General features: G+C 47.1%; 1 protein-coding gene across 5 annotated transcripts in view; it reads right to left on the reverse strand.

Annotated features, from left to right (window-relative positions):
- The window catches only part of Rdl (Resistant to dieldrin), a 354,036-nt gene that overhangs the window by 304,162 nt on the left and 27,859 nt on the right, over positions 1 to 22,015 (reverse strand). For all 5 annotated transcript variants that reach the window (XM_077702173.1, XM_077702176.1, XM_077702174.1 and 2 more), the window contains exon 2: positions 7,514 to 7,602. In XM_077702173.1, coding sequence (XP_077558299.1) covers positions 7,514 to 7,602 — 89 coding nt within the window. The remainder of the gene's footprint in view (positions 1 to 7,513; positions 7,603 to 22,015) is intronic.

Consider the following 22,015-nt stretch of genomic DNA (forward strand, 5'->3'; position numbering starts at 1 on the left):
TGCTACTTCTATCACGTTCCAGTTAACTGCCAGAAGTCATCGTAATCATCATCATCATCCCCAGCCTGTCTACGCCCACTGCATGGCAAAGGCCTCTCCCATTAATCTCCAATTACTCCGGTCCTGTGCTAACTGCGACAAATTTATCCCCGCAAACTTCTTGATCTCATCTGCCCATCTAACTTTCTGCCGCCCCCTGCAACGCTTGCTTTCTCTAGGGATCCACTCTGTTACACTTAATGACCAACGGTTATCTTGCCTTCGCATTACATGCCCTGCCCACTTCCATTTCTTCTTCTTAATTTCTACTAATATGTCCTTAATACGCGGTTGTTCCCTGACCCACTCCGCTGAGAAGTCGGTTCGGCTTGGTGGTTGCTCTAGCTACCCTGAATTTTCTTCCCTTTTCGTGTCTCCCCGTCTTCAACACCTGTTCTCCTTCGCGCTGCCTCCTCCTCATCGCTCGGAGAGGCGCCGGCGGCGAAAACCCCGCGTAAAACGGCTTGCTGAGACGAGCGAGCGCACCCTTCTGCACGGCAGGGTGCCGCCGTGGCCTACGCTCTATGCTGCCGTGATGGACTCTCTAGTCGCACCGTCCGGACCGAACGAGCCACCTTCAGTTGTGTCGTGCGACGCACCTGCCTCGACATCAACCACAGAGAGCCCACCAGACACCAAAAAGCGTGCGATAGACCGAACTCCAGGTAATGCTGACGCTCCTGATGCCAACGTGGAAGAAATGGATCAGACATTCACTGTTGTATCGAACAAGAAGAAGCGAACCACGGGAATCCCTGTAGTGTTTCAACCGACAGAAGCAGGATGCAGTCTCTGGAGAGCCAGCCCCAACGTCGTCGCAGCGGAGGTTGTGGCCGCCGCACAAGAAAAAGTTCTAACTCATCGCTTGAACAAGGATGGCAGCCTAGTAGCCAGCGTGCCTTCTCTCTCTGCGGCCAATCGTCTCCTCCAGGTGTCAACCCTTGCTGGGATTGCGGTTGAAGCTCGGGTTCCGCAATCCTACATGGCTACCTACGGAAGGATTCAAGCGGTCCCTCTCGAATACACGGAGGAGAAACTTGGGAGCTACCTACGTGACCAAGGCGTCCTATCTGCCCGCAGGCAAGTCTCCTATTCGCGCAAAGAGGACAGTGTCCTTGCTGAAACCCGCCGGCGATCAGTCATTCTTGAATTCAAGGCGGGTACGCCACTTCCTGCGCGATTATTTCTTGGCTTCTGTAGCTTTACCGTTACAGAATACATGGGTGCAGCCACGCAGTGTTACAAATGCCAGAGGCATGGCCATATCGCTAAAAATTGCAGAGGGCCAATACAATGTAAAGTTTGCTCTGGGCCTCACTAATACAAAGACTGCACCTCACGCGCCCAACCACGATGCGCAAACTGCAATGGCTCACATCCAGCGTCGTTTGGAGCTTGCCCGAAGAAAAAGGCCGCAACTCTTGCTCTCAATGTGGAGCAAATTCAGGGCAAAGTTCCCAGTCGGCGCGAACCTTCGCATAACCCAGACCTCGTCTTTACAACTGCGTTGCAATCGTCGCATGATTCACCTGCTCAGTGTAGCGCGCATCCGAACAAGTCATATGCGGGAGTCGTCCTAGAACAGTCATCGACCAAAAATTCAGAAGTCCCTTCTGATGCTTGTACTAAGGACGCATCTTCCCCCTCGAAACGGCGCTTCCATAAGGACCATGACGAATCAGCAAATCAGACCGGCCAGACAGATATTGTGAATGTGCTTGTTCCGATGCTCTTTGCAGCGATCAAGGCATTGCTACGGGCCTACTCCTCCTCTCAGTGCTTCTCTGAAGTCGAGGCTGCTCTAGCCTTAGAACCCCTCATAGCATCTACCTTCAGGGTGCAACAGCATGCCGGCCGATCGCAACAATGATGACTCAGCCATCATCGACGTCTCCGAAAGTGTCTCTAAACGCCCACCTCAGAGACTGTACCATTTTTCAATGGAACGACCGTGGCCTGCGTTCGAAACTCGAAACTTTCGGGATCTCGTACATTTATATCAGTTCCCATTCATAGTGATATCTGAGTCACGTGTTGGCGACCTCTTTCGCTTAAAAAACTACCACATCTATCATTCGGAACGTTCAAATGGCGTAAGCCGGCTGTTTATAGGTCGGCGTGTCGGCTGCAGCCGTGGCCGTGCCACCTCATCACACTACGTCTGCGCTAAGATGGTCATTGGAACACAACCATTTACACTCATTGGTGCTTACATGGAGCCAGGGTCTGCCTTTCATGCTTCGAGACTCGAAAGTATCATCGTCAGCACGCCCACGCCTCACATAATCTGCGGTGAGTTTAACGCACACATCAAACTTTGGGGGAGTGCTTCTACGAATTCTCGCGGAGCAAGACTCGCCGAGCTGATGGTAAAACATTCTATTGAACCGCTGAATGATGGCAGTGAGACGTTCTTAAAAAAAACAAAAGTCACCAGCTGCATTGATATTTCGTTCGTTTCAGGCCATTTCATCTGAAAATTTGCTTGGTGCACAGACTTCGAAACAAAAGGGAGTGATCACTACCCATTTTTATATCCTCTCCAAGTGCAGCTATGTTTCGACGTGAATTGAGGGTAAAATGCACAGATTGCGAGGGCTACAGGGCGTCTGCAGACCTCAGAATCACAGCAGCAACTCCGGACGAAGACCTTATACCAACTTTAACGAAATGCCTTCAGGAATCCTCCCGAACAATGACGAAACGTTTAAATGTAAAGACCGACCAAAACTACGAAAGATTACGAGCTGTTCGCAGGCGGGCAGAACGAAAGGCACGACGCACTAAGGCATTAGAAGATGTACGAGAGGCTCGAAGAACACAGAGGCAGGTGAGGCGTCACTTGGAAAATTTGAGAATGCAGCGGTGGCGTGATTTCTGCTCAAAACTAGACATCCACAAACCTCTGTCGCGCATTTGGCGCGTTGTTAAGGGAATGCGCAACAATGTTCAGCAGCTACACCCATTCAGAGCGCTATCGTACGTTGGCATTTCCCCAAAAGAGGCGGCTCAAGAGTACTGTAGAATCCTGTCCACAAAATCAGTACCTCCGACATGCCCTAGAAGTGGCTCCTCCGAAGTACCGCCAGCTGCTTGCCCCGCCATCGACCTCCCCTTTACCGTGCAAGAACTCAACGCCGCCATTTCCCGTGCCAACAAACGTTCTTCGCCTGGTCAAGACAAAATCACCTATGAGGCCATATCTCACCTGTACCACCACTCTCGACTACGTCTCCTGGAACACTACAATTCACTTTGGCTCGCTGGCACCGTACCTTCAGAATGGGAACTAGCAAAGCTCGTGGCCATCCTGAAGCCTGGAAAATCACCCACGAGGTATGATTCTTTCATTCCGATAGCTTTGCTAAGCTGTGTCGGTAAAATTATGGAAAAAATGATATACAGGAGAATAACCGTGTTCCTTGAAAGCAAAAAACTTTATCCACCTGAGATTAACGGTTTTCGCGAGAATAGAGCAGCCATCGACAACGTAATTTCACTGGTTTCGTCTAGACGAAGTACATAACGGATACATCCACATTGCAATATTCTTGGACTTAAAATCGGCAGTAGATTCCGTTTCTCATGATGCAATCCTAGCATCCCTTGCTGCTCTTGGCTTCGGGGGAAAAGTTATCGCGTGGATAACAAGCTATCTACAGGGGCGAGAACTCTTTATATGCACTCCGGAAGGCCCAACGTCCTACTATGCTATACAAAAAGGAGTGCCTCAAGGGGCCGTTTTGAGCCCTCTCCTTCCTGTTCAACCTGACACTCATCCACCTAAAGCGAGTTCTCCCGCATGGCGTACATGTCACACTCTATGCGGACGACATCTGCATTTGGAGTGCGGCTCGGTCACGTCGGACCACACAACAAAGACTGCAGAAAGCTCTTGCGAAAATATCAGCTTACCTTTCACCAATAGGACTGCATCTGTCCTCTGAGAAAAGTGTTTCGATGAATTTTACTCGCAAGAACATGAAGCAGTATCCATTAGTCCTCGGAAGCCATACCTGGCAGTATGTACGTACTCAAAGATTCTTCGGAATCTTAATAGACCGCAATCTTTCGTGGGCTACGGAGGTTAAAAGGCTCTGTACGCGAATATCTACGATGTCAAGGATCGTCGGGTATCTTGCCGGTAGTCAATGGGGCAGTGACTTCCGCTCCATGATACTACTCGGTAAAGCCTATGTCGACGGCGTACTGCGCTACAGTCATCCTGTCCTCCAAAATCTGTCACCCACAAGCAGGAAACAGCTGGACGCGGCAAGAAACAATTGCCTCCGTATCTGCCTCGGACTTCCCAGAGGGTCGTCGTGCTTGGGTACTGTCGCTGAAGCTGGCTGTCTGCCCTTGGACGTGATTAGGCTCCAAGAAACCGTGCGGATACACGTTTCGAACATTGAAGTCGTTGCACCTTTCGATTCCCACCCAGGCACCAAATCCAATGCCGTCTAATTTCCCGCCCTGGACTCTTTCGCCATTGCATATTAGATGCAACATCCCGGGAATCGACTGTAAGAAGAATATGCATCAAAGCGGCTTGTTACAGTTGACACTCTGCCACATTTGCCGACTATACTCAGGCAGATATTAAATTTTTACAGGCGGGTCGTGTACGCTTGATCGCAGTTCCTCCGGGATCTTCATCTCGTCCACTGGACAGACGTTCTCTTATCGTCTCGAACGGGAAACATAATCTATGTCAGCCGAGCTTCATGCCATCAAGGAAGCCATACGGTACATTCTCCGCCAACCGCCGGGGCAATAAACCATCTTTACCGATTCCAAGGCAGCCCTCCAAAGTCTACTGCGCAACGACTGCTTCAGCATTCACGAACACGCCTCTCGTGAAATAACTTACTTGCACCACCAGGCCAAAGACACTGGGCACCAAGTGACATTTCAGTGGCTTCTAGGCCACTGTGGTGTTCCAGGTAATGAAAAGGCAGATGAAACAGCTCGCAGGGGCCTTCAAATGCATAATATGAGGAAGGTCTTCTGCACCAAGCATGATGCCTCACCTATGACGAAGGCACTTGTTTTAATCTAGCGGAACCATCTCTGGTCTCTTCCAGAGCACCGTTATCCGTTCTTGCAATACGTAGACCCCGAGCTCAGGATTAAGCTGCCAGAGCGACTTCCGCGCCGACTGGAAACTTTGTTCCATAGATTACCCCTCAATGCAGCGCTTACAAAAACTTACCGGTTTCGACTTGGCGCCACCTCGAATCCTTACTGTGATAACTGCGGATCGTCGGAAACCGTGGAACACGTACTATTATAGTGCCCTGCTTACATGCTCGCAAGGTGCCGTTTGGAGCAGAAGATCGAACACCGATGCCCAGGACCAATCAGCCTAAAAGTGCTCCTTGGCCCCTGGCACACCCCTTTAGCATATCGCAAAGCACTAATGGCGTTGTTTGAATACCTGGACGAGATCGTCGTCACTGAACTGATTTAAACTACTGAGAACATGACGTTCGTCGAACTGTTCACACTGGTGCCTGGGGTAAGGCCGTCGCGGTCCCCCTCTTTCTCCCCAGCGATGCGTATTCACCAGCACAAGAAGGACCGACGCACACGTCTAAAAGGCCTAACTCCAGTTGGCTACCTCAGCCGCCTACCTCCTATTCCCCGCTCAGGCGAAATTTTTATTAACAAATATATTGCAAATTCAGCGTACACACCCGAAACACTTCGCAAGTGGTATACACCTCACCTGCCCCCTCGATGTTCTTACTGCCGTACCACCACTCCATCAGACCTCACACACCTAGTTTGGTGGTGCCCAGCTTTCGCCACGCACCGTACATTTAAATCACCCCAACCCCATCCCGATCCACAACAAACTGATGCACAACTATTATATGAAATAGCAGTTTATTCAATTAAAAGCGGCCTGGCACAGGTTGTTTGAGCGGGTCCTCCCCCGAACGAACTGGTGAACGTGCACAATCCCTATTGCGATCACCAAGAACTGGCCCAGTTATTGAGTCTACTGAGAACGACCAGCATTAATTTGTTTATTTTCTCTTACCCTCCCTCCCCATTTCTTTCCCCCATCGTGACCAGTGGTCATCCTTTTCTAAGAAAGGTTCTCTCTCTCTCTCTCTCTCTCTCTCTCTCTCTCTCTCTCTCTCTCTCTCTCTCTCTCTCTCTCTCTCTCACACACACACACACACACACACACACACACACACAAACTACATGATGGCCGCTTTTTTTTACTTCTATTCTCTTTCTTCTGCCCTGTTATCTATAGGGACGTTTCTGCTCTCGCCTACCCATCCCCCCCCCCCCCTCGAGTAGCATGTCGGTGTTACGATTCCGGCAAAACTCTCGGCTTTCTTCTCTAATAAAGAGCTTTCTCTCTCTCTCTCTCCCACTCCGCTCTCTTCTTGTCCCGTAATGTTAGGCCTATCATCTTCCGCTCCATTGCTCGCTGAGTCGTTCTCAATTTAAGTTGAACCCTCTCAGTGAGCCTCCAAGTTTCGGCCCCATAGGTGAGTACCGGTAAGATGCAGATGTCATACACTTCCTTCTTAAGGGACAATGGTAGGCAGCCATTCATTATCTGAGAATGTCTACCGTATGCACTCCACCCCATTCTTATCCTCCTAATTATCCCTGCCTCATGGTTGGGATCCGGGGTGACAATTTGGCCTAAGTAAATATATTCGCTTATCCCTTCTACTGCCTCGCCACCTATCTCAAACTGCTGTGCTGTCCCGAGGTTATTGATCATTGCTTTGGTTTTCTGCCTATTAATTTTCAGGCCCACGGTTCTACTCTGTTTGTCCAGTGCGGAAAGCATGCTTTGCAATTCGTCCCCAGAGTTACTTAGCAAGGTAACGTCATCAGCAAATCTGAGGTTACTGGTGTTTTCTCCATTAAACCTTACTCCCACCTGTTCCGAATCCAACGTTCTGAATATTTCTTGTAAGCCTGCTGTGAATAGCATTGCCAGAAGTAAATGTCCCTAAATAATGCTACCTCCATTTCAAAGGCACATAGTGTATATCCGTCGTCACAACACTGACCCATGTAATTGGCTCTCCGTAAATCTATATCCATTGCACACTCTTTGCGCTCACTCCACAGTAACAAGAGCCGTGTATTAAAGTACGTATCATTTAGGTGAGATGGGGAGAGGCTGGAGTGATGTCCATGGTGCATTCTCGATGCCTAAGACAGCTTTCTTACGCTTGAATCTACCTTAGTTGTATAGCTTATGTCTTGGAAAGCTGATTGTTTTCTCAGTAAGAAACTCCCGGACATTACATTTTTCCCCTACGCCTGCTCGTGATTGCATGCAGAAGTATTTGAAGTCTCCTCCGCTGGTTGTGTACGTTGCTATCACTGAGGACTGGCGCGAGCTTTGCAGCAAAAGTCACGCATACTACTTGTATTCAGTAACTACGAAATCTATACAGAAAAGATGAGCGCACGGGCGCCTTCTACTTACCGCCATAATTTGGCCTCACCCTCTTGTCGTACCCACGTGTAAAGAAGGCATTCAGAATCGACGTGATGTTTTGTCCACGTTGCGTTTGTCTGCAAGAAAGAAAAAAACAGAAAGACACATACATTATTACACTCCTAAAAACTGTAAATATATGAAAGCCCGTATATTACTGCTCTGAAACATACAAAAACATCGTCAATGATAGCACTACGGCATAAAATTTTAGTGTTACACTTCAGGAAGAAAGTTTTTCTCTAGGCAACAAAATCGTTTCCAAAAGGAGATCTTGTCGGGAGGGATATTTCCGAGGGAAAGGTAGACTTATTACCAATTTAATGCCCCATGGTGGCCAACTTGAGGTGAATATTCGTCGCTGAAGAAGCTATCTACATCGATGTCGACTTCGGACCGTTAGTGTTTGCTTCGGAATTTTTAGCCTTGGCCTAATGTTCGAATTCCGGTAAAATAAATGTTGAGGGACGATGCGTGGATGGCGAGCGCAGGGCCTGAGCCGCCGAGTTAAATTCACCGACATTAACACGGTACATAATAAAGATAGTGCAGGCCTATGCGCCGACAACCAGCTATGAGGATGAAGCCGTAGATAGCTTCTACGATGATGTCGAATCAGCTATGAAGAAGGCAACAATGCAGTTCACGATCGTGATGGGAGATTTTAATGCAAAGGGAAGTAAGAAGCAAATGGGAGAAAGGTCAGTGGGAAACTTAGGATTAGACAATAGCAACAGTCGAGGAGATACACTGGTTCGATTTCCACAGAGAAATAAACTGAGGTTATTGAACACGTTCGTTTACAAGCGAAAGAATAGGAAATGGACTTGGAAAATTCCCGATGGTACAACAAAAAACAAAATCAACTTTATTTTGACTGACAACCCCAGTGTCGTCTAAGACGTAGAGGGCGAAGTAAGATTCTGAGTAGTGATCACAGGATGGTTAGATGCAAGATAAGGACGGATCTTAGAAGAGGAAGAACAAAACTAGTGACAACTAAGAAACCCCGCATGGAATCAGTCAGAGCCAGATAGCAGGAGTTTAAAATAATTCTTCAAAACAAATTCTCGCTTTAGAACGAGCAGGAAGAAGTCAGTGTTGAAAGGCTAAATGAAAACCTAACATCGGCACTCAGTGAATCAGCAGCAGCTGTTGGAGAAGCAAGATGTAGACACCAAACTGGAAAACTAACTTTAAAAAAAGGAAGCAACTGATCGCCAAACGCAGGTACATGAAAGTGTCAAGTACGGCAGATTGGATTGAATCGGCCGAGATGTCGAAGCTGATTAACAGAAATAAAACAAACACAATCGTGCCTATAACATGGCAGTGGTTGAGGAAGCGGTGCAAATAGGGGGAAGCTTGAAAGCAACTAAGAGAAAGCTAGCCATCGGCAAAGACAGGATGTACACACTCGGAGATGAGCGGAGCATAACTCACAACTTGGACGAGATAATAAAGGTAGCAGAACGATTTTACACCGGACTGTATGCCAGCGACGTATGCCAGGTGATACTGCTGAGAGTACACGCTCAACTTGCGATGTCTAACTAGTAACTAAAGAGGAGCTAGGAAAGGCTCTCAAAGGCATGAAAAAGGAAAAACTGCAGGTGACGACGGCATAACCGTAGTTCTTTTGAACGAGGGAGTAGATATTGTACTTTCCTGGAAGGGCTTGCTGAATGCTTGAAGTCTCAAAGAGTGCCCATAGCTTGGAGAAACGCCAACACTATTCTGATTCATAGGAAGGGAGACCCAAAGGACCTCAAGAATTGCAGGCCCATCAGGCAACACTCAGTTTTTTACAAGCTTTTTACCAAAGGTATAGCTAGCCGCGTAGGTAGCAGCCTGAATTCCCAACGATCCATGGAGCTGGCTGGGTTTAGGAAAGGGTACTCAACCATGCATTACATCCATGTTGTCAACCAAGTTATAGAAACGCCGAGTACACTAAACCCCTTTACGTGGAATTTATAGATTACGAAAAAAGTGTTTGATTCTGTACTCACCGCAGCCGTTTTAGAAGCACTAAAAGACAAGGGAACAAAAGAAACCTACATAATAATTCTGGAAGACATATATAAGGGATGCACGGGCAGGATCACCCTAAACAAGCAAAGGGATAAATTTCCGCTCCGTAAGGGAGTAAGACAGTGCGATACCATCTCTCCAAAACTATTCACAGCATGTCTGCAGGGGGTGTTTAGAAAGCTTGAGTGGGAAAACATAGAATTAACAATAAACGGAGAATACTTGAGCCATTTGAGGTTTGCAGACGAGAAGGTCTTGCTGAGTGAGACCGCAGACATGCAAAAAGTGCTTTAGGAACTACAATCAGAAAGCACGGCTGTGGGGCTCAAAATAAATATGAATAAAAGCTTAGAAAACGAAACGTTAGAGGAAGTAACCGAACATAACTACCTCGGACAGATGGCTAGTGATGACCCCAACCATGAGAGAGAAATCCGGCGCAGAATAGGTACGGGCTGGGGAGCACTCTGCAAGCACTCCCAAACAATGAAAAGGAAGCTACCTATGTCACTCAAAAGAAAAATCTACAACTAGTGAATACTGCCGATAATGACATACGGAGCCGAAAATGGCGCCTTTCTAAACAACTGGAAAGGAAAGTTATGTCCACCCAACGTGCCATGGAACAAATTATGTTAGGAGTGACGCTCAGGGACAGAAAACGAGCTACCTGGATTAGGGAGCAAACTCGGATAGATGATATCATAGTTCGGGTTGAGAAAAAGAAATCGACTTGGGTTGGCAATGTGGTGCGACGAACTGACAACACGTGGAAAATTAGGGTAACAGAGTGGATGCCAAGAGATGGGTCTAAAAGAAGGGGAAGGCCGATAACACGATGGAGGGATGGAATACGGAACTTTGGGGGTAAACAGTGGACTCGATTAGCGCAGGACAGGAGTGGTTGGAGGTGAATGGGAGAGGTCTTCGTCCTGCAGCGGACCTGAGCTGGATGATGATGATGATGATGATGATGATTACAGGGTGAGTGCCACACAGTCATCACATGTATGACACGACTTTTGAGAACCAAGGTAAAACATTCTATCTAAAACGAATATAATATAAAATTTGAATTATTACTCGACAAGATTTCGAGAGAAGGCATGACACAAAGGATTCTTACAATGGAGGCACCACGAATAAATAAGTGTTGTTGTGCAGCTCGTAAGGCACACAATATTTTGACATGTTCTGTCGGCAGCCGCCAGCAGCCAACACATAACAGCGGGTCTTCGTCCTCGATCGCGCTCAAAACACGCACGCACGCGCGCGCGCAAACACACACACACACACACACACACACACACACACACACACACACACACACACACACACACACACACACACACACACACACACACACACACACACACACACACACACACACACACGCACACGCACACGCACACGCACACGCACACACGCACACACGCACACGCACACGCACACACGCACACACGCACACGCACACGCACACACACACACACGCACGCACACGCACGCACGCACACGCACACGCACATGCACACGCGCACGCACACACACACACACACGCACGCACGCACGCACGCACACTCACGCACGCACACGCGCACACGCACACCCACACACACGCACGCACGCACGCACGCACACACACACACACACACAAAAGCACATTCTTTTTGTTAAAAGAAACAACAGTTAGCATAAGTTCCAACTCATTTGCAGTGTAGTCGCCTTTTGAGTAATCACAAGAATCGTTAGGTACGCAAGATTTACTGCACTTTCGGGCACTCACCCTTTGTGAGCTTTGTGTAGCCTATTCTATTTGTTTATTTTTATTTTGGTGCCCACTCCAGTCGATTATCTTCAATTCCCAGTATACCATAAAAACACAGGTAGCTGGTCGTGCACCCCGCTTTAATTAAAAATTGCGCTGTGAGGGTATCTGTGTATTTCGAAACTTTTCATGCATGCGTTAACTTATTTATAAAACCAACGCTCTTGCTTAAACCCGCAAAACAAGAGGTCTGCTACAATAAGGTTCATAACGAAATTACCAAAAATAAGCTGGGCTCAGTTTTTTTACTCAATCTAGCATGAACAACGATATTTCCTTGGACGAAGTATGCGTAATATATGTAATAAAGACAACTGCACATGGTAAACGTCCTATGTGTTTCCAGCTGTGGTACGTGCTGCTAGATCGACTGGGTTGGGAATTTTTTACCAAGGGTTGCCTGCTTAGTAAGTCCGGTGGCACAGTGCGCGCATCTGTCCCAAATAAAACTCATTACGCAAGCGGGTATAAAAACTTAATGGGCTAAAATATAGCGCTCAGAAACGGAACGGAAGAAGAGAAAGACGTTTCTGTGCGCTGTTTTTTTTCGCCAAGGTCACTCTAACTTCTCTCTTTCTTGTCTCTTTCCTTTTTTTCTTGTTTCGCGACTCTTTCTTGTCTTCCGTTCGGCCTCTGTGCGCTGTTTTTCACCAAGATTCAGAACCAACCAGCCCGTCTTCACACGTTCCTTCCAATATAACACGCTTGAGGTTTGCTCAAGTCAATTTAAATTTACCGCGTTCCACTGCTCCCGGTCGGGTGCCTCGCTGCCAGCGCTGCCGTACGGCGGCAACGCGCGTGAACCGAAGCACCCTACTAAACATTTATAGAATCACGCTGCCTCACTCCACGAGCGTTCCAAGCGGAACGTGCAACCTATCTAGTGGAACCTTTGGTTGCGGTTGCCGTTTGATTTCTTAGGATTCCGCCAGGTTGCGCGGGCCACAGCAGGCGACAGTTTTCTGCAGTTAATGTAGTATATTATTTGCCATCGCAAAAAGCAAACATCCGTAGACTTTTAAATAAAGTAACACTGCAAATATCCCTTGTGTATTCATTTTCTGTCTTATATTTCTGTCTTGTTCTTGTTCAACAATGGTGACAAGTATGAACATATAAACCGGACTTAGACGTTTAGATTTGGCTCTGAGTATAGAAGGCTATTGCGCAGGGTTCCTTTCACTTTGGCCGGATGGCTGGCTGAATCGAGTCACAGACAGACAGACAGACAGACATACAGACAGACCAAAATTTCTGGGTTTAAGTAGCCCAAGAAAGACTATCGTCTTTAAAAAAAGAACGAGTATAGAAATCCGCCTTGAGCTGAACAATATCGGTGCCCCACATGCACCATTTGAACCAGGATGGCCTTATTGTTGCTTCCGATTAGTCTGCCCTAGCTGATGACCACAGACGTCTGACACGAATGCCCAAAGGGTTTCCTCAGAAATCATGAAAAGGTTTTAGCAAGTACGAAGTAAATATAGCACCGTGACGGCATTTATATTATATAACATAATAGATTGGTTTATCAATGTCGACACCTGTCGCTGACAATCAACTCGCCCTTCACAATAACTGTCCGCGATTCATTTTGTATTTTGTTTGCACACAAATACACAAACGCTTTAAACCAGAAGAGAACGGTGACGCAAAATCCCCGCGTACTTTAATTATCGGCACAGCAAGTACCGGCGAGCAGTTCATGCGCACGAAGTTTCATCGAGTGAGGACTTTGGCGACATTGTGATTGCTTTTCCTAGTTAACAGAGCAGAACAACGGCCATCTGGGATCGCTGATATGCAATGACAGCCGCGCCGGAACCCCGCACGCGAGCCTTTTTATTGTTTCCCTCATAACTTTACTTCGCGTCATATGCGCGTTTTCCTTTTTATAAACGATTGAGATCGATGGAACGGTTTGTTAATTTTCTGTTTTTTTTAATCACCCCAGCCCCATTTTTTTACTATGTATTGCGCCCTAAAATAATGAGTTGCTCGAGGGATACAAAATATTATAACATAACCATGCGAGAATTGCCGAGAGCCAAAAGTGCCCTTGCGTCGAACGATGTTAACATTCACAAACAGTGCGACAAGCAGTTAGAAAAGTTTTTTTGCCCGTATGTACTTCGGCTTCACACCCGCTTCAATGACAACGAATAGCATTCGTCGTCATAGAGTGGCGAACCCTATATGACGTTAGCCGCGTCAAAACATGACGAAACTCACATTACGACCCGACATGTATTACACTTCAAAACATGCCAGGATTAGCGACGATGTGATTCACGTATAAGAATGACCAGGAACAAAAGAATTAGTTTGGGACATGCTGCAGTGGTTCAAACGCAGCAGAAATCTTTACTCATCGTTGATCTAATCCTGGCTCCTTTCTTGGTGTACTGACAAAGCCCAACGAGTTAACGTCGTATTTATGCGACGTAATTTTGGTCCGCTGCATTGCTGAACGTTGTTGCCTGGGCCCTAAGAGTTAGCTGGAGAAAATTCTGTTCCTATTTATGTTAAGCAGCCCTTTACGAGGCGACGCCGGGGAATACAGGCAAGGGAAAAATTTCCCTTCCATTTCTCCTTTTCCCCAGTACCTCATCTTCTCCCAACTGCTCTAACTTCACCGTGCTCCCTTCAATCGCCCTCCCCGCAAAGAAGAAATACAAAAAACGCTGGCGTTGACGGAGTGCGGAGAGAATTGGATTTTCGTACGACCCGCTGCTATTCGGCGGCCTTCTTCGGGTAATTTGGGATTGGCACCACAAACTAAATTTTCTCAGAAGCGCCCAAATCTCCAAGCACCGCTACTCAGAGGAGCCGCCGCATAAATTGAGCTGTGTTCAGCGCTAAAATAAGAACGAACACAATCAGGTGACGTTTTCTTGAGGGTACTGTGTGCTTTACTGCGCGTAAAGGTAATGTATTGGCATTACAACCACAACACAAAACAACTATGGTATACTTACAGTGTATATGCGTAGCAGCATTGCTAAGCTATGGGCACAATGAATACTACGTCAACATCTGCTTCAGTACAGAAGTTCAAGAAATTTACGGAATTCAGAATGCTAGATAATCACGTAATACGTGGATATGGAGGCGATACATCATAAAGCCATTTACCCCATTCAATGAACGCTCTCTGCAGGCGGCTCCACATCTGCAAAGGCCGCTAAAGACGGAAGCAAGTTTTACGAGAACGTGGCGCCATCTATGCGTGTTTGGTTTTTGCTACAGAACGACAGGAAAACGTATCTCTCTTTGCCATTGCCACGCGCTATGAAAATAGTAATACCAGTAACTCGGGTCCTTGTGTAGTATAGTAAGGTTAGGTCACGGTGCTCCATCGCCCGCGAAATCCCGCTGACTGTTTGGAATACCCCGGAGTTTTCAAACTCCCGCCTGTATTTGCTTGACCCTGACCTGCAGCGCCATTTACCCACTAACATGCCACGTTCGGATGCCACCCTACTGTGCCGACTGTGGATTGGAGTTGCTTTCACAAGAGCTAACTCATTCATTATCGGCATGAGTGACAGCCCTGCTTGTGACGTTAGCGCCACGGACGAGACAATAGAACACCGCTTGTGTCACTGTGTCTGGTTTGCAACGCCGAGACTGCACCTGTCAACCACTTTCCAGAAACCTCAACTAACCTCAACCAACACGCCCAGCAACACGTTCTCTTGAACCAGCCATTAACTGCGCAAACAGTGTTGTGTCACAGGCGTTGCCCATCACAGTCTGAAAAGGCCACAAAAGCATTACTTCGTTTCTTGAAGGACACAGGCCTGTCTGAACGATTGTAGAGACACTGTGTACCATTGTTCATTTGTCATTTGGTTAGTTTACCGTTTCAGTTTAGGGTTTATTATCGCCTATTGGTTTGTTTTTGTAGTTATCTTTAATTTTTCTTTTCTTGCTCCTGAAGCTCTATTCGCTGTATTTTCAATACCCTTTCTTTCTCTTTAAATCCCCCCTTTTCCACTTCCCATGCGTAGGGTAGCCAACCGGACTGTAACCTAGTTAACCTCCCTGCCTTTCATGCACTGAATTATCCTTCCTTCCTTCCTAAGGTTACAAGTTCAGGTGAGCTCTAGTTTCCCAATTCTAGCCCGATATAAACGTAAGCGTGACGTTGATTCTTTAAGATATAAGCCCTATAAGCCCTTCTTGGAGGCTGGTTTCCTATTCTTGCAGGACTGAGTACTCGAAATTCTTTCTGATACTGACATTGTACAAACCATCAAAGCACATCGGCTGTCAAATTGGGTTATTAGCTTTATGTTCCTAAAACAACGGTAAGGCCAGAGTCGTTTTCCCGCATGTTCCAAGCTCTACACAGTGTAGAAAACTGCTCTGTGATGACTTGCCGCGTTTCGTTCTTTAAAGGAGCCATGAATACAAAATACAAGTTGGGTTTATTAGAAAGACTGCTGAGTCCCGATAACAATGATACCCATATCATTGCAATCTTCGAACAAATAACGGAGATATTAAAGAAAACGTGTGAAGCAGTCGCGACCCCCTAGCCAATTTCCCGCAACTTTTCTATGACGTCACGGAGCCTTATTTGTGCAATTGGTGGCCGCGTAACGGACCTGTTGCGACGACACATGACTGGACGTCTGTAATGTGGCCTCTAGTTCCATTTGACCGCATCACTTGAATGCTAACGTGCAGTTAACGCACTGAAAATTATGTTTTATTGTTGGCCCGTATGACGCCTTTCATGCTCATAACAAGTCACTGTGGCGCAAAATTTGAAAGTTTTTAAATACTTCTTGCTTTTTTTTTTCGTTAAAAAACATCTTCTGTCGATGTAATGGAGCTGAGTGAGATACTGGATCCTAGTTCTTTCAAATTAAACGAAGTTGTATTTTCTCTTCATGGCTCCTTTAAAGCCGTTGAAACGCTTGCGCGAGTCTGGCAAACGAGTGGAATCCGTTCGGCCATTTGTTTTGTTATGCTCGGGGAGAATCAAAACATTTCTGTCACCAGGGATCGTTTCGCAGACATGTACATAGATTGCGGCTTTTTCTGTTCCTTGGAGGAAGGCATTCTTTTGGTACCACGAACAAAGTTCGAGATTTTTTGGGGAGAAACAACTCAGGGCGCTACGTGGGCGACTGCCTGATTTAACAACTAATCCAGACATAGAATACGGATGCCCAAGATGCAGAAATAGCGGTCGTTCTGTAACATAATCGATCGTGGTACCTGCCATTTTTTTGTTGTAAATTGCAAGAATTCCCTCTTAGCTTCCGGAAGTTTTTTCCCAGCGACTTTCTCTCGCATTCTTTATGAGTCCCGCATTATTAGGTACGCTCGAACAAACAAGGAATAATTAAATGCTTGCGCAAGCGAGAAATAACTACGTCGGTTCAAGCCGTGGTTAGAGTGCTCTGGACACGAAAAAAATGACCAACAAAAAACAGCATTGCCGCGGTGATGAAACAAGAGTATTCCACAAGCGGGCTAGAACGGAGCTGCTTTGTTATGAATGGCGGAGGTAATAAAAACCACCGCCACTGAGCCGAAGCAAAGCAAACAGGGGATCGTTCCAGCGCCTGTGTATCGAGCCCACTGATGGCGGGCAATCAGTTTTCGAATCTGGCAACGAAACACGGAAGCCCTAATTAATCAGCCCAGGCACGGAAGTTTCTGCCCTGAGCAAGACGCACTCTCATCCTTCTCCCGTGATTTTGACCGGGCACCATTTTTTTATTCCCCCGCTTTCTTTTACTGGGGTGCTTTTATAGCAGTGCAGCACGCCTGCCTTCCCGCACGGCTTTTTTTCCCCTCTCCTCCCTCGACCATCGCTGGCTGAAGCCACGGGATACAAGCCTGAATCCTAATGCAATTATGCGGAATGGTTCGGAATTAATGGCCTTCCTCTCGGTGGTTTGCGCTGCCAGCGTTGGCCTGCTGATGCGAGCGGCGGGCAGATCCCCCTCTGGTCAGCAAGAAAGCTCCTCGTCGGGGAGATTGCGATGCCTGGCAGCCTAACAAGCCGAGAACAAATATCCACGCGGAATCGGCGCTGGCTGCGGCAGCTCTCTTGAGCGCGCTAGCCTGGATCTCGGCCCTGAACGTGGCTTGGAAAAAAGATTTCGCTGTGCCCCCCAGAGCTAGCGAACCCGGCCCTGCTCACTCGTGTCTGTAAACAAATTGGGAAAGCTCTACCGCCGAATGCGGAGTTATGGATCCCTCTTGCTGTTTACTTCCCGCACGTACTGGACGCTCTCGGTAAGCGTATGGAGGCATTTCCTCATCGTACATCTCAGCGTGGCTTTATTCGTTGTGTCAACAAGCCGCCATCGTCGAGATGGCGGCTTCTATGCGGCGTCTGTTTTTAGGAACTAAAATCTGAGGCACAATTCGCCAAGAACCTTATTTCCCAAGCTTTTGCACAGCTTCCGCCCGCGTAAGTCTGGCAATAACAGACTTTTAAAAAAATCACAAGGGTCCGATATTTACCAAATCGTCCACATCTCGCTCAGTCGCTCTATGCAGCGGATTCTCAGCAAACACGCAGGGACTGCGAGATGCTCGCCTCCTTGTAAACAACGTCAGCGCTGCCTCTGAAGTAGAGGCACGCATCGGCACCGTCCTTTGTATTCGGCACAACTACCGAATCAACTGCACTTGAACGCACTCACCGCACAGGAAGAAATGTCGCCGTCTTTGTATCTTCGCTACAAGCTGCGCCTCAACGCAATCGCCTTCTTGGAAATGGGCCCTAAAGAAGACTTTCTATGTTATACGGTAAATTCAGACATGTGCTCTTATATATCAGTTTTCTAACGTTTCATTTCATACACGGGCGTGTTATTACGGTAAAACACGCTTTCGTGGACCAGTGGATATATACGGGGATCAGTGGATGGTCAGGAGGCAGGTAGTTCAAAATCAGTCAGGGGAAGTATACAATTCTTTTCCATTGTCAAGGCCCAAAGGAGGAGCCGTCGCGTACCGCGTACCACAAGAATTAAGTGTTGGGCGTTAGCGTAAAAGCATCGCGAGTTAGGCCACTATTCCGTCACTACCCGTGAAATGTTCGAAATGTGGGACGCCTTGTTCTTTTTGGATATGGGAGTTCGTACTCTTAGAGCTGAGATGCGAAAGAAAAAAAAATGGCCACGTTTCTTCGGAATACCGAAGAAGCTCTTAGTGCGAGCTTCAAGGGCCTGGTGGTAAGGCCACAAACGAAGAAAGGTTCGAATGCATGTGCGCAAGGTCAGGACATGACCTACACGGCTGCTTCTTTACAACATGGCAAATGACCGGATCTACTTGAATGTCGAAGCTGCTGTGGGTGATCATTGACTAGACTTTTCCTCGGTCGTGCGAACTATCCGCGGCAGGGCAGAGGCCGCTTTGCTTCGAGAGGCTCGGCGTGCAAATCATCCGCTAGAGACGGTAAGTCGCGTTTGCAGAGTGGCGTACGAGAATGTCTACCAAAACGACGAGCTCAGTCTGGCCTTGCTCAACATAAAGTCATTGAAATGCCGCGCCACCGACACCAACCGCGACGACACAACGATACTAAAACTCAACTTTGTGTCCGCTAATGACCACATACAACAGCTTCGCCATTCAACTCTTGCGCGTGAGTGCAAGCTGCCATGAATTTTTAATGCGTAGCATTCTTTGCCAAGTACGCCCACAGCCAGGACCATGCGACGGCCTGAATTTCCACATAAATGCAGATATATATCCTGGAAGTTCCACCTGTAATCGCTGTAATGGCGTAAATGGAGATAACTGGTCGCACGAAATATCGAAAAGCTAAAAAAATTTACACCATCTTCCCGAGAGGGGAACCATGGGGTAGATGCGACGCATCGGGGGTTCCCGTTGCGTTTCCGTTATGTTAGCGATGTCAGCGTGTGGATTGCTGTTGTTGTGTATCCTATTTACGCAGCATGTTCACCCCCGATGCGTCGCACCTACCCCATGGTTCCCCTCGCGGGAAGGTGGTGTAAATTTTTAACCGAGCGCAAGCTGCGCGCTAACGCACAGCTGGCACGGCGACGGGAGAAAGCGCAGCCGAGCGCGAGCTGCCCTCTGACCGCGCTGACGCACAGATGGCGCTGCGGTGAGAGAGGCGGAGTGCGCAGCTGCCGCGGCGAGGAGAATGGGGGAGGGATGCGGACCTCGCCGCGACAACGACGCGGGACAAGGCGAGTGAGAGATATGCGTTCCATCTAAAATAAAAAAAAATGCAGAAAATAGCGAAACGTGTAACGCCCTGCATTTCTGCAATAATGCATATTTCGCGAAAGTTTCACCTGTAATCGTTACAATAGCGTAAACGGAGATAATTGGCCGAACGAAACTTTCAAAAACTAAAAAATAAGGAAAATATAACATAATCATGGAAACTAGCGAATCGTGTAACGCCCTGCATTTTCATAATAACGCAGATTTCGGAAAGGTTAGAAGTGTGATGGTTATAATAACGGAATTGGAGAGAATTGGTCGGATGAAATTTTGAGCTAAAAAATCAGAGAAGCTAAAAAATACGAGAAATGGCAAAATGTATAATGCATGACATTTCTAAAATAATGCAGATTTCGCAAAGGTTTCACCTATAATCGTAACACTAGCGGAAGCGGAAATAATTCGCCGAACGAGATTCCGAAAAACAAAAAATAACAAAAATAAAAAAGTACGTAAAATGACGAACAGTGAACGCCCTACATTTCCACAATAAGGCAGATTTCGCGAAAGTTTTACCAGTAATCGTTGTATTAGCGTAAATGATAATTGGTAGAAAGAAATTTTGAAACACTATAAAATAAAAAAAATAAAAAAAGGCTACTCTTAGGGACGGCGTACTTCGTCACAAGAGCCGTTTTTGTGAAGCGACCACTCTCGAAGTCGTTGATTACTCTCATCTTCCTGGACAACGCAAGCGCATTGTGCGGTCGTTGCTGCTCTGCCATCATGTGCTGGCTTCGCGGCGAAATGTCGCATACGACACCGCACAAAGTCAGAAACCATCGCACAAAGTCTGAGAAAGTCAGAAACCACCGGAGACGGAAACCGGAAAATATGCGGGACGAGAGGGGGGGGGCAGTGATGTGTACCGCGATTGTGCTGCGCTTGCCCAAATAGCTGCGGTCTTGGATGTTTTCGGTTCCGTTCACGTGGTGGTCAGAATATTTGAGGTCCGATCAACGAATTTTTTTACATTGCCGTAGTACAAACAAACCAATTGTGAAGCGTTTGTGCCGTTGCAACGGTAGTTCCGTTTAGCCGATTTCCGTTTATCGAGATTCCACTGTATTCGTATCTTTAATTGAGTCATTTTTGTAGCTTATTCCTTCTCATTTGGTTGCGACTGACGACATCACTATTTCTGGAACGCACATCTCGGTCCGGAAAATGCGATTTCATGTTCTTTGAAAAGAAAGCAGCAGTGCAGGCGAAGAAACTAAGTTTATCCAGGATTGCTAATATTTAAATAGGGTCCTTCATTTTCGTGTTCAAATTGTTAATTTAAAAGTTTCGGTGAAAATTGAGTAATGTTTTTCAAGACCCTAACTAAAGAGAACTCAAATGTTTATTGCGGCTTTTCCGGAGGTCTGTTCTTATTAGAATAACGCACTATTCCGCACTATAACATATCCTAAGATGCGAAAATTTTACTCGCGGGATGTACACCAAACACCTGGTAGCAGGATCCAAACGAGCTTGTCGTACTTGAAAAAATATCCCTGTGTTCCGGAAAAACAGCCGTCTTAAAAAAAAGACATTTTCATTTTTATTGACAATAATGTCCGTCGAACATATTGCGTGATTGGTGCCAGGGCGTAAACCAATTTCCCCTAAGGTCTCTACTTGTGCTCTGGCAATTCCCTTTAAACGAATATTTTAACTTTTAATTGTAGGCGTGTTTCATAGCTTGAAACTGCAGCAAAATTAGTTTAGCAGCGGAAAAACTTGCTCCCTAAGGTGAGTTTTTTGTCTTGATCGGAAACTATTGCCCAACTTTATCGATTGTGCGTCGTTTTACTTTGAAAAAGGGATTTCGGGTCAAAAAGTGTCCGTCGCATTTTGGGACTTGTGTTCCTCTGCCGAGAAAAGGGGGGATCCCAATCTTCAAAACTTTCGCACGGGGAAAATATCGTGAGTTACCGGGTTCAACTGGAAAGCAAAGAAAACTAAGCGTAAAACCGGCCTTTCCTATATAAAAGCAAGCCTTCATAGAGGGGTCGCACGGTCGTTCCGCAGCGAGAAATTAGGGAGGTCTCCAATAAAGCTGCCCTCGCCCGCAACCTTCCCTTATCAGCTGCAACGCCGTGCTAGTCTTGCCTACACGACTAGCGGAATGTTATTACCAGATCGGGGAAACGGCCCTTCCTTCCCAACTCAGGCTGACCACGACTGGCACCGGCAATACTTGCCCGTGGGCAACTGATTGCCAGGCCAGGGGGCATTCCGCTGTCTCCCCTCGGAATGTCCAAAGGGCACCGATATTGCGTGTTCCGCCTGTATGCCAGAACTCCCTCCCCCTCCCCCCCCTCCCCCTCCCTCCCTCCCTCTCTCTCTCTCTCTCTCTCTCTCTCTCTCTCTGTAAGAGGAGGGGAGAAGAAAGAGTGGGATGCACG

This window comes from Haemaphysalis longicornis, unplaced genomic scaffold (assembly GCF_048455015.1).
Source record: "Haemaphysalis longicornis isolate Haplotype H1 unplaced genomic scaffold, Haemaphysalis longicornis Haplotype H1 scaffold_3, whole genome shotgun sequence".
Taxonomy (NCBI): Eukaryota; Metazoa; Arthropoda; class Arachnida; order Ixodida; family Ixodidae; genus Haemaphysalis; species Haemaphysalis longicornis.